Source organism: Dermacentor albipictus, chromosome 9 (genome assembly GCF_038994185.2).
Source record: "Dermacentor albipictus isolate Rhodes 1998 colony chromosome 9, USDA_Dalb.pri_finalv2, whole genome shotgun sequence".
NCBI lineage: Eukaryota > Metazoa > Arthropoda > Arachnida > Ixodida > Ixodidae > Dermacentor > Dermacentor albipictus.
Window position 1 is genome coordinate 36,060,659 of NC_091829.1, and position 13,335 is coordinate 36,073,993.

Sequence of the window (13,335 nt, forward strand, 5' to 3'; positions counted from 1 at the left end):
TTCGCCTGATTGAATACTGAATGACAACCTTGCGGAATCGCGATGCTTGCTTTCCAGAAAGTTCCCATGAAACACTGCTTAAGAGCCAATCATTCAATGAATATTACCAGACAAAACACGTAAAGGGCTTTAATCGACCTGTATCTTGAGGCATTATCGAGCAAGCGAGTGCCTGGCCGTTATAGCTTTCTCTCGCTGCTCCTATACTCTTGGAATAACGGTCTCCCAGCAGCTCGGCGGTGGTTGTGTGGTCGTTTGTGCTTGCACATGTCCGTCGCTTCATCTGACGAACGGAACCACTAGGGCTCAGGGTCCAATCACGAAAACTCGTCCTAGAAGATCGATGCCCCTGCGGCATGCAACCGGGCGTTCGATTTCGATGGCTAGTTTCCTCGTGGGCACGCGAGAGGGGGATGGGGGGGGGGTATATTCCTGCAATTTCGCTTTCATTTTCTGTTGCCCCTACAGCTGGGCTTCGTATATACCTCGCTCCTTCATAAAGCCTATTCGTCCGTCGGTAGAGATCTGGTTCAACCGAAATTTTCCGCAACATCGGCGAACGCAATCGGATTGGCGGCCGTATGGCAGGCCTGCGTAATATATAACAGCTGCAGGTTGCTGCAAAATTGCAACATGCAAAATTGCAACAGATGAAAGAGGTGTGTCCGAGAACAAGAGCTATTCCGGAGAAAGCCCACTGACGAAAGGAGCACCGTCGTCGCGGGAGTGAAGGGGCTGCGTGGAGAAGAGAACGCGAGACACCTTCAGCGAACATACGACAGACGGCAGAAACACGCAAGAGTGGTGACCTAGCGCTGCGACACCAATATCTGAACCGAGAGTCACAGCCGTAGCGGTTTACAAAGTCCGCGAACCCGCGCCCAGGAAGGAGGCACACACTAACGGAAACCCGCAGCACACGAACAAAGGCCCGGACAGAGCAAAGAGTAGAAAATACGCTTCTAGAAGTAAACAACAGATGGCGGAACCACTTCGGAGCTCGCCTACTTCGTGTTACTGCGCACGTTCGAGTAGAGAGAGCGGGGAACGTACGGGTACGTCAGTGACATGGCGGGATCAGAACACGGAAGGGTGCTGGTACGTCAGTGACATCGAAATGGTTTAACGCGTAGAAATGTTTAAAGCAATAAACGTGCCTTTAACAATGCGCTCAAGCAGCGTGCCTCACAGATCGCTCTTGCTCGGAAACCTCCGGACACGGGGTCTGACGTATAAGCAGGGCAAAGCTTGTTATATGGGTCGACAGCGCCATCGTTCGCAAATTAAAGAGAAAGAAAGTAGAAAGGAGAGGCAGAAGCGATGAAAGAAGGCAAAGATATAAAAAAGATGGAAAGAAACAGAAATAAAAAGGAAGCAGAAGAAGAAGGAATCACAGGACAAACGAAAAAAGGCATTATGAGAAAAAACAACGACGAAGAACACGATGAAAACAAAGAACACGATGAAGAAGGACGGAAAAGGGAACTAGAGCAAGTGAGCAATAGACAAGGGAAGAAAGAAAGCCGGCGGCAGAGCCTTCCACCTGTCGCACCAGATATTCGGCGCAGGCGTCGCACGGTCCCCGAACAAGAGAACCAGCTTCGTCGGGCGCGCAGCGCGGCGGTGTTGGCGAACAATGACAGGAAAGGAGGCCAAATCTCGTTCCTGCGCGAAGCCGTCGCCATGAGCAACGATCGGGTTCGCGAGGCGCGAGTTTGCTGTAGCGATAACTAGACTCGCGGAAAAGTTTGCGGGCCGTGTAAACTGAGTCCGGTAAAGTTCCACTATACCGGGTCGATAACCGTTACCAGAAAACCAACTAGCACCGCCTTCTGCTGTAAGCTACACCAGACCAATTTGTGTATTTACGAACTAATCCTATAGAAATGTCAAATCTTTTAAATAAAGAGGCGTATGAAAGTGGAAAAACGGAAAGTTTGAACATTATGCTTCTTCTGATACTAATTATGGCTTACAACTGCTCAAGTGCATTCTTACACGAGTAACTGATTACAGCACCATATTACAGTAGCAAGTGAACAGATATCTCATTTAACTGTAGGACATTTACTAACAATATTTTTCTATCTTTCTGATTTCTTTCTGTGGTTTGATCATTCCTTAAAATAATGGGGACTTCAAGATAATCGAGAACCATGATAGTGCATTATCTAAGCTGATGTTATAGATCATTCTCAGATCATGAACAGCAGGTTGCCATTATCCCTCAAGAGAAAAGTATATAATAGCTGTGTCTTACCAGTACTCACCTACGCGGCAGAAACCTGGAGGCTTACGAAAAGGGTTCTACTCAAATTGAGGACGACGCAACGAGCTATGGAAAGAAGAATGATAGGTGTAACGTTAAGGGATAAGAAAAGAGGAGAGTGGGTGAGGGAACAAACGCGAGTTAATGACATCTTAGTTGAAATCAAGAAAAAGAAATGGGCATGGGCAGGATATGTAATGAGGAGGGAAGATAACCGATGGTCATTAAGGGTTACGGACTGGATCCCAAGGAAAGGGAAGCGTAGCAGGGGGTGACAGAAAGTTAGGTGGGCGGATGAGATTAAGAAGTTTGCAGGCATGGCATGGCGACAATTAGTACATGACCGGGGTTGTTGGAGAAGTATGGGAGAGGCCTTTGCCCTGCAGTGGGCGTAACCAGGCTGATGATGATGATGATAGATCATAAAGGGGGCGAAGGAACCACCAAGCCACCTAGGAATGAAGTTTCCCTCCGTTTGCTCATACAGTGAACTGTGACGAAATCAATCAATCAATCAATCAATCAATCAATCAATCAATCAATCAATCAATCAATCAATCAATCAATCAATCAATCAATCAATCAATCAATCAATCAGTCAGTCAGTCAGTCAGTCAATCAATCAATCAATCAATCAATCAATCAATCAATCAATCAATCAATCAATCAATCAATCAATCAATCAATCAATCAATCAATCAATCAATCAATCAATCAATCAATCAATCAATCAGAGTACACCTAGTCCATAGACTGCCTGTAAAGAAAACTCTGTAACAAGACTATTTGCTTAAAATGCAAAAAAATCGTGAACACGGTGAACGAGTTTTTACTTAGAGTTAAAGTTTTAATGGATGGCCTTCATCCTAGGCTCTGTTTTTATCAGTCCCATGTGCGAAGGAACCCAATGCCAACGACTCTTCAAACGGTGTGATATGTGACATTTCTTGAAAGCCTCCCAGTTTCTTGTAATTGTCGAAAAACTTTCAACCTGTGGAAACAACAAGCGAGCTTTCTTTAAAAAAAAAACTACGGAACATCGTGAGAGATAGAAAGCTGAGAGAGTTATTTTGTACCAACTTCATGCGACGCTTTTAATAGTGCAATATAATTTCAAACGTGCCACAATTATGCGATTCTGCCCAGAGCATCATGCCGGCACTGGCAGCGCGGGTTGCTTTGGATTCCACCTTAGTGCATACAATAGCACCACAAAAAATGGCTGTGGCTTAGGTAAGGTTAAGCCCAGGATGCGAAGCATACTAGCCTTTATTTTAGTTGTTGAACCACTGTTTAGCCTGGTGAACTGCTGTTGCTTGGCTATATTTGGTTCGGCTAGACGAAGAAACAACTCCTGCATTACTGCTTCGCCTTCAAGAGTGGAACGCGACAGCGTTCCCGTCGACCCGCCAAGGGGTGTAAGACAATGGGCTGCAGGGCAGCGACTACGCGCCCCGCATTGGACGCGGTGAGCGTCGAGCAAAGCAGCGTTCGGCGCGGCAACGAAATGTGCGCCTGAGCAAGAGACGCACGCCTTAGAAACAGCTCGTTTCTAAGGCAACACCGCATTCACTAGAGGCGCTTTTGTACCGCTTTCAAGCATCGTACTCGTGGCTCAGTGGTAGCGTCTCCGTCCCACACTCCGGAGACCCTGGTTCGATTCCCACCCAGCCCGTCTTGCAAGAGTTGAGCCAAAGCCACTTCTCCTCTGTCGTGACGTCACGGTGTCACGTGGTTTCAAGGCGACACCGCCGCGCCTGAGGAGCTGGGTTGAGCTCTCGTAATATGCTTCGCATAAAAAGAGTCCCTAATTGGGGCACTTTCCTAACCAGAACTTACTTCGACTCTGCCTCTGGACACGGACGCGTTCGGACGCAAGATGTCGAGCTCTGCAAGAGCGGTTTCAGCGGCCGCGTCTGGCCGTGGTAACAGGTCTTCTGTCGCCCCACCGGGCTATCGGTATCTACTACCGACTTTGCCATCAGGCGAAACTATGAAGGAGTGTCTGTTCTTACATTGTGACGTTGCCGGGAGACCATACCGCCTCGAAGACTTCCGTGACCCGCTGCAAGAACTCGGTGTATTGAAAGACGTGACCGGTATTGGGCCCTTCCAAATGACGCATGTGTGGCTCATCAAGCTACGATCTCCAGAGGTGAAGGAAGTTCTGGTTAGAGCGGGAGGCCTGGAGGTAAAAGGGCGCTTTTGCGCCGTCATTGACCCAGTGCAACAAGACATCACACTCAAAGTGCACTGGGTTCCATTCCACGTTACCGGGGAAGCATTGAAGAAGGCTTTCGACCACTATGGCGAAGTGAAAGAAGTAAGACAAGAAGATTGGAAGGTGAGGGGCTTCGAGCAAGCTGAGTCTACCACGCGTATTGTGCGGATGACGCTCCGAGAGAACTTAACACCGGACGCTCTGCCCCATTTGTTCAAGATCTTTGGTGGCTCTGTGCTGGTTGTCGTTCCCGGGAGAGCTCCGATTTGCCTGCGGTGTCGACGCAAAGGACACATTAGAAGAGACTGCAGAGTGCCAAGGTGTTCTGAGTGCCGGGAATTCGGCCATGAAGCACTTGATTGCGTACGTACGTATGCAAGAGTTACTGGCAGCACGCAACCCGACGACGAAGGTCTGGAATTGATGGAAGAAGAGGTAACGGAGAAACTGACAGCGTCCTCGGAAACGCCGGTTCAACAGGTGGCAAGTGTCGCAAAAAAGGTGGCAACGCCATCCGCGTCGACACAGGACGCCACAGCAGGAAGAAAGCAGAGAGAAAGAAGAAGGAATGAAGAAGAGAAGACACCGCCTGCGCCCGCAGAAACGGACCCCGGGTGTGACGCGTTTAACGTGGAGATGGACGCGGAGCCAGAGACGCCATATGAGACGCCGGATGAGTTGGCCACTGAGGAGCCAGCCGTGCCTTCCAAGAGGCACCGAAGCGATACTCCAGAAGAGGAGACGCCGGCTGACAGTGTTCAGCGCCTGGAGCCGCAGTGGATGGTGGTCCGGTCGACCCGGGCCAAGAAAGGGAAGTCCGCCCCAGCACAACGGTCAGCGTCGCTCACCCGAGAAGGGCAGGCGACGCAGTGACCAACGCGACTGGTGTCGCGGGTGCCCGTTGAAGCTGTCGTGCCGACAGGGACGCTCAGTTTGTGAGGGTTGCTATTTGCTGGGGGCCTTACTGTTGTTTTGCTCTTGCTCTTTGAAATGGCTATGTCGTTAGCTCCATTGCGCGTGGGAACCCTCAATGTTAGAGGTTTTAGGGCGAGACGGCGGCAGCGTCAGCTCCGACGCGTAATGTTGGAAGAAGATTTAGATATATTGGCGATTCAAGAGACTAAAATAGAGAGTGAGAGTCAGACTGATAGTATGGTTGCACAGTTTAGTGACCGCTATACTGTATGCGTTAGTCATGCTGTTGGCACAACGGCCGGATGCTGTATGTTTATTAAGAAAGGTTTGGGTATAGTTGAGGAAACAGTTCTAAGTTGTCAGAGTGGTCGATTCGTCCTCTGCAATTTTGTATATTGCAACATAAAATACCGAATATTATGTGTGTATGCACCAACGAAAGTGAATGACCGGCTAAGTTTCTTTCAAGAAATATCGCATTATCTGAATACAGACAGATGTTTGGTAGTGTTAGGAGATTTCAATTGCGTTTTGAGCTCGGACGATCGTTCGAGTGATGGATACTGGGCTGATAAGAGCGTTGTCTTTCTGAGGGGGGCCATTGGAAGAGCTCTGTTGGAAGACATTGCACATTACGCGAAAGGAGGCAATAATCGGCATTATACTCATTTTCAAGCCAATAGCCATGCAAGGTTAGACAGAGCTTATCTTTCGCAAGAAATCGCCACAATATGCGATGACTACAAGGTGCTGAACATAACATTTAGCGACCATTGTTTAGTAGCCTTCACGATAGGGAAAAAGGTCACCGCAAAACCTGGAATGAAATGGGAAACATGGAAATTAAACGCGAAACTCTTAAAGGACGACCAATTTCTAGAAAGTGTACGCACAGAAATTGCCAAAGCAAATAATGACTGTGAAAAAGGATGGGGTGAGCGATGGGAGCGATTTAAAGAAGTCGTAAAAATGAATGCCATAGAGCGAGCAGTAGAAATACGTTTTAAAGAGCGCCAAGAGGAAAATAACCTTAAAAAAATGCTTCAGGAATTTGTGGATGCCGAAACTGCAGCGCCAGGCACATTTATGGAAGAAATAAGGGAAATAAAGAATAAAATTGAGGCTATCGACACGGAAAAATACCGTGGCGCACTTATTCGCGCACGAATGGGAAAGATCTTGGCTGATGAAATGCCAACAAAGCGTGCATTGGGAACTGAGAAAAAGTATGCGAGGAGAAACGAAATAGTTGAGATTGAATACAAAGGGAAAATATCTAGAGATGCCGAAGAAATTAATTATGCGTTTACGGAATATTACAGGGAGCTCTTCAAGTGTAGAATACCGAGCAAGGCTGGGTACGAAAGCCATTTTCTAACCACTCTACCTAGGTTAGACGCCGAAGAATCAGATAGATTATCCGAAGATATCACAGTAAAGGAGATCGAAACGGCCATTGAAGACCTTAACCCTGGAAAATCGCCAGGACCTGATGGCCTAACAGCAGTTTTTTACAAAGCCTTTTGCTCGAAGATAGCCATCTTATTAAAGCGTGTTTTTATGGAGGCGTATCAAAAAGGTCGTTTGCCACCGTCCTTTAAAAGGGCGTATACAGTCTTGATACCAAAAAGCGATGACGCAAATAAACTTAACAAAGTAACAGGCTACAGGCCAATTACGCTGACAAACGTAGATTATAAAGTTTTAATGAAGATATTTGCGCGGAGACTACAAGGGGTTATTGGTGCTTTAGTAGGACCGCATCAGACCTGCGGGATAAGAGGGAGGTCTATATTTACTAATATCCATGTGGCTCGCAGCATTCTTGAAACATGTGATGCAGATTTTAGGAAAGTCGCTATGTTACAAATTGATCTAGAAAAGGCGTTTGACAGAGTATGTCACAATCTCCTGTTTACAATTCTTGGCTATGTCGGTGTTGGATCACGGATAACAGAGGGAGTTAAAATGGCATACAGTAATTGTACAACTAACCTCATTGTCAACCATGAGCTAACTGAAAGGATTGAAGTGCGTTCCTCTGTTCGTCAGGGGTGCCCCCTGTCACCTCTTTTGTTCGCAATATATCTAGAGGCTCTCTGTAAAAGAATTATTGATAGTCCGGATGTGCGAGGATTCAGCCTAGAAGGATGTGAGGTACGTTTATTAGCTTACGCTGATGATGTTGTTGTTTTCTGTGAAGATAAGGAGAGTGTTCGAGCTACCATGACAATTATGCGTGAGTTTTGTGACATGACGGACAGCAATATAAACCTGGATAAGTGTGTCGGCTTGTGGCACGGCCGGTGGCAAACAACGCCGCGTGTTTTTGAAGGTATGCAGTGGAAGCTCACGCCTGGGATTTATCTTGGTGTACCATTAGGCACACATCGAGACACTAAAGACTTATGGAATGGCAAAGTGCAGGAATTAAAAGCTCAAACTGATACGTGGGCTGGACGTGACCTCTCTATATTTGCACGTGCGGCTATCTGCAGAATCTTCTTGGTGAGCAAGCTGTGGTATCTCATGCAAGTCCTGAGTTGTTCCCGATTCAACCTCAAGAAACTCCATAGAGTATTTGCTGTTTTTGTGTGGCAGTCTGAATATGAAAGAACAAGCAGGAACAACTTGTTTCGCAAGTTGGGTCAGGGGGGCTTGTCATTACCAAATTTATACTTAAAGCGACTGATTTCTAGATTTTTGTTCTTACGAGACACGACAAATCCTTTCTTACGAACAGTTATTCAAGTCCGATTGAGCAATGCCTTACCTAACTTTGTTGTCTCGATGAGGGAGGGTGGGTGTTACGCAACGAGTAAATTTTTACGTGAGGTGGTCGTAGCATTTAGATTTTTACACCACCACTTTTCCATAGAATATTTGGCTACAGTCAGTCGTAAGCGGATAAGCTCGGATTTAATAGATATTATGTTCCCAGAACCATTATATCGATTAATGTACCGCGAAGGCCAAGGGAAAGATGTCCTAAAACGTGTGAAGCGAATGATTGTACCAGGGGGAGTGAAAACATTCTTTTTTAAACTACATACTAATACCTTGCCTGTAAAAACGTGGCTAGAAGAAAGAGGGGACTATTTACCATGGGGGACTAACTGTTTGATTTGCAAGAAGCCAGAAACTATAGAACACGTTTTTCTGGACTGTTGGAGTGCGGTCTTCTTTTGGGATATTATGCAAAGAACTATTAAAAAAGAATTGCCGTTAACAGCTCATGGTATCCGTTACCTATCCACAGAGCAAGACAGTATACTTTATGACATGTTCTTTCTTCTCGGCCTTCACAGTATCTGGAGAAACCGCATGGCTGTAAGGAATTGTGATATAAATGTGAGAACAGTAAACTCGTATTTTGCTGAGAATGTCAGTAAACTGCGGGAAGTTTTTCAGAAGTTAGCGTATGACGATGATCTGTTGTCATTGATGGATGCCCTTGCCAAAATGAAAGTTTTGTAATCTAAACCGCAAGCTTCAAGCGCAGCGGTGGGAAAGTGAATATTGTCAGATGGTGGGAGCAGTATGTATTAATGTATTTGTTGATTGTCTGGAAATAAAGAAAAAAAAAAAAAACCAGAACTTACTTCCTGAAAGTCTATACAACGCAGGCAGGCGAAATGTGGCATGCGCCGGAACACCGCTGCCATTAGCAGTGGTAAGCATCGTTACGAAACGACTACAGGAATTGCCGAGTAAATTTACCGACGCCTTCTGCAGACACGATGTAGGGATAAGGCGCTTATGCGCTGTAATGGGCGTGACTTGTTTATTTTTTTTCTTTCTTCTCTAGCGCGCGGTTATTGGGTGCTGTAGCATGGAGACCGTTCTTGGAACTCCGGCTGCGTTTAACGTGTTAGTGAAGTAGTTTTCTTCTTCATGCCTCCTGCTATCCAACAGTTTACAGCTAATGCCGCTTACCAGTGAATAAGTGCGGCCACAGATCAGTTTTCTTCACGGCAGACTTCTTGGAACAACTATCACAACGCTTCACTAACGCCACTCGCAGATATTCTTGTATGTATGCTGGTTTGAGCTTGAGGCGTAGTGTTCGACAAATTCAGACGAACAACGCGCAGAATTCTCGTGGCACTTTTTTAAATCTTAAGAGGCTTGAGCTTTACCAACGCTAAATTTGCCCGGAGCCCGAGAGGACTTTTCTGTCTTTCATATTTTTTTTTCTAAATGTTCTGAAGTCTGACAGAAGTGTCGTCCCCAATTGCAACCTTCGCCATAAGATTGCGCCGTCCAACACCCACTGTCAGGAAGTGTGCGCGTCGAAATGTTTCCCAAAAGAGCACAAAGGCATCAATATTTTGGGCAGTTCACCCCCATCTTTAGTACCAGCTTGACCCTCAGCCAGTGGCGTAGCTAGGTCGTCTGGCACCCGGGGCCCTTGGCTCTTCTGTCACCCCCCCGTATGTAGTCGAGGAAGGCGAGGATATCGACAATTTTCGGGCTTCTTCAGACGTATATGACACCCCCCCCCCCTCCCTACTGGCCCCGTGCACCCGGGGCCCACGGCCCCCCGGCCCCCCCTGTAGCTACGCCACTGCCCTCAGCACATCGACGCCCTCTTACATCATCTCCGCCTAGGAAGGGCTTACGTCAAACACTCTTCATTTAGAATTGTGTGTTGGTCCTCTCCCACACGTTTGTGCGGCTGCGAAGACCAGGGCGTACACCACCTACTATGTGACTGTCCCACTCACACCACACATAGACAAGAGCTGCATTTAATCGATTCCCATTGAACTTTTTTTTAACCTACCATGATCATCAAAACTACCGTATCACAAAGTCATGAATGCACTTCAACGCCTCTTTACAGACGCTAGAATTTGTGACTGTTATTGACTCTGTTGCACTAGCTATAATTCTGTGGATCTAAAACGTCAGACATCCGCTGACCTTATTTCAACGAGGAATTTTCGAGAAAGGCTTTTGTGGGTAATATCGGTGCATGTTTTCGTGTTTTATTTAAGGATTGCTAAATGCAATACTCTGTCTCTTTATTTTGTGTTCTATACTACAGCTCAAGTGACAAGGGGTAGTTGTCGCTAGCAAAGGCTGACAACAACCCCCTTCCTCCCTTCTCTTCCTAATTATAATCATAAAGAAAAGAAGAGTATCGCAGGCGAATGTGCTATCAGTGATTTATTCATCCCAGTCCACACTGAAATCACAAAGATGCATACAAATTTCTTCACGAAAACTTGTTGTTCAAAAGTTCTCAGTTATCCGCCTAATGATTGCGAAAGGACATACCAGGTTTTTCCTATAATCGAGTCATACGTGCGCTGCATTTTCCTTTGGGCTCTAAAACTAGCCGTGCGACTCTCTGATTACACCTCAATACACTTTGTAAAACCGGCAAGCATCGCACGAAAAACAAAAATTCCAACAAGAACAAAAAAGTATGACTTGAAATGAGATTACAGTTTCAAAGTTCACTAAATGCTACTCCCGACAGAGATCACCCAAGACACCCCGGAAAGAGAATCCGGCTCACTTAAAGGCAGCGTCTCCCTCGCTCCATCGGCAAAACTGCATTCAACTCGGTGGAGCCGAGGAAAGCCTTCGAGTTGATTCCCATTCGTGCATACGGAAGGGGTACACCTGTCCATGCCACTGCGCGCAACTACCCTGACACCGACGCAGGCACGGGGCAGCCGTATACGAAATTTTAGAACGCTCGAAGCGAGTTCATGAAGAAGGTCCTCGGAATCTGCCCGGAATGCGGTGAAGATTTTTTATTTATTTATTTATTTCAAAATACTGCAGGCCAATGTGTTGGCCCAAGCAGGTGTGGGTTACATCCAAGATGAATGTGCAAAGCAACAGACAACAACAACAAAAAAAAAAACAAGCAAGAAAGAAGAAAAGCAAAAAGAAAAAAAGAAAAATAAAGCTTGGGAATTTCTGCCTTTCTTCCTGACGCGCACATTTTCTCTTATACGCAGCGAGTCACCGACCACGTGGATTGCATGCCGGGGTCCCTACCTTGTCCCGCTTTAAATAACAATGTCCCGGTCTCTGTCCCGTCCTGACGGCCGCGTGACAAAGGGACCGGGGTTATGCGCGCTGGAGACGGGGTCGCTCGTAAATAAGCGAAAATGTCAGGCGACGTTATAGGAGAGAGCGAGAGCAGTTGGCTCCGAACTGCGTGCCACGAGTTGGAGGGAGGAAGGGGGAAGGGGAGGGAGAAAGGGGAGAGGGAGGGTTTAGGGGCGTTAGGATGCGGGGAACGGGAGGGTGGTATAATATAGTATGCCTTCCTCGCCAAAGTGCGCTCCGTCGTTCCCTTAGTAGCGGTTGTGAAAGTAGACTTTTCTCCGCAAGATTTCTTTTTTTGTTTCTTGTTTTTTTTTCGCTGAGAAGGCTTCATATCGTTGCAACACGGGCTGCGTAGGCTCCCCTGCGAAATTTACCAGCGACATTCTACGACTTCATCTGTTCTGGAAAACAACGCGCGTTCACGTAGATCTTCAGAATGACTTTCTCTAAGCACCTTCCCCATTTCAGAGAGCACGGATATCGTCCTACGGGTGGTAGGGCGATGTGACTTGAAATCGCGCGGACGGAGCGCAGGTTTGGCGGAATCTTCTCGGAGAAGCCTTCTCTAGAAAGCGAAATCGGTGCGTCCGCGCACATTAATTAGTATTGTTGCTGGCCCTGTGCGCTGGAGAAGCGCATCCACTATGCTCGGTGCGGTTCTTTTCTTTTTGTCCCTCACAATTTCGAGGATCGATATGAGGGACCACCAACTAAGCCAGCAGTAACTCTAGTTATCAGAGTAGCAGCCTGTATCAAGTGCCTGTATCAAGTGCCTGTAAACAAGTGCCTGTATCATGCGTTTAAATGCTTCTTCTTTCTCGTTCATGAGTAAAGTAACAAACTCGCTACAAGCGCTGTCACTTGCAGCGGACTTCATTTTTGAATAATACAAACTGTGTTGCGTAATGCTTCGGCTTGTTCGAACAGAAAAGACTGTGTCCTGCCCAATAAAAAAACAACAGCAAGAAAAAAACAAGAGATGTTTGATCTGAAAGGATGAAAGGAAGCGGTCCAAGCTTCAACGCTCATCATTCAAGGCCAAATACAACGCAGCTGCATGCCTGAAGGCTTCCAACGCATGGCGAGCGAGCGTTTCGTAACAGAGCGTTTTCTGAACTTATGTCAGTTTTGTTGTAGGCGAGTGTAAAAGGGATGCTTTCTTATAGCGAGTGTCTCAGTATGCGAATGTAGCCACATGGATCCGTTCGCACGCACGTGCACACACGCACGCACACGCGGGAAAATTGGTATAACTAAAGCTATGGCATTGCCTCCGATATCTCTGACCTGGCGTATTGCTGGTAGCCCCATTCGTTTTCCGCGAACGCAGATCCCTGAAGACCGCGCTCTCTTGGGTGTGTGTCGCCAAGCCGACTCGGTTTCGCAGGAACGTTTGAGACTGCCGGGCACAAAAGCGTTTCAATGCGCGCAGTTATAATCATGAGTGCCGAAAGTCGCTGGCCGGAATGAAATCAAATGCGTGATTGTAGCTTTCGTAGATTCAAGCTACAACCCCGGTAGACGAACAATTTGTCCTTCCGTGATAGCAGAAGCGTGATCACAAGGCCATTCTCTGTCAAAAGCTGTTAAGTTTACCGTAAGATCGCGCGGATCCCGGGGCATTCTTGTTCCTTTCTGACGGTTCCCTTCCCCTACCTCTTTCCTTCCTCCCCCATCGCGTCTCTCTGCGACATAACTTATGCTCGTCACGTCGCGCATAGTCGGGACAGTTTTCTGTGCGCAAAACTAGTAGCACAACGTTCGCTGTCACAGCCGCGGGAATTATACATCTGCCTGATCATTCGCCAAGTGCTTGTAGAGCAGCGAGATGAGATGCTTCTTTGGTCCAGGCAGGAAG

General features: G+C 47.0%; 2 protein-coding genes across 3 annotated transcripts in view; both read left to right on the forward strand.

Moving 5' to 3' along the window:
- LOC135906551 (uncharacterized) overlaps window positions 1-13,335 on the forward strand; it is a 478,731-nt gene that overhangs the window by 154,110 nt on the left and 311,286 nt on the right. The gene's annotated exons all lie outside the window — the stretch shown is intronic.
- Window positions 4,133-5,798, forward strand: LOC135906552 (uncharacterized). Its single transcript, XM_065438003.2, has one exon. The coding sequence runs from the start codon at window positions 4,149-4,151 to the stop codon at window positions 5,361-5,363; it is 1,215 nt and encodes a 404-aa protein (XP_065294075.1). The 5' UTR covers window positions 4,133-4,148; the 3' UTR covers window positions 5,364-5,798.

Bases quoted from the DNA above. Each gene is read 5' to 3' on its own strand.
- LOC135906552 (XM_065438003.2), top strand. From the start codon at position 4,149: ATGTCGAGCTCTGCAAGAGCGGTTTCAGCGGCCGCGTCTGGCCGTGGT.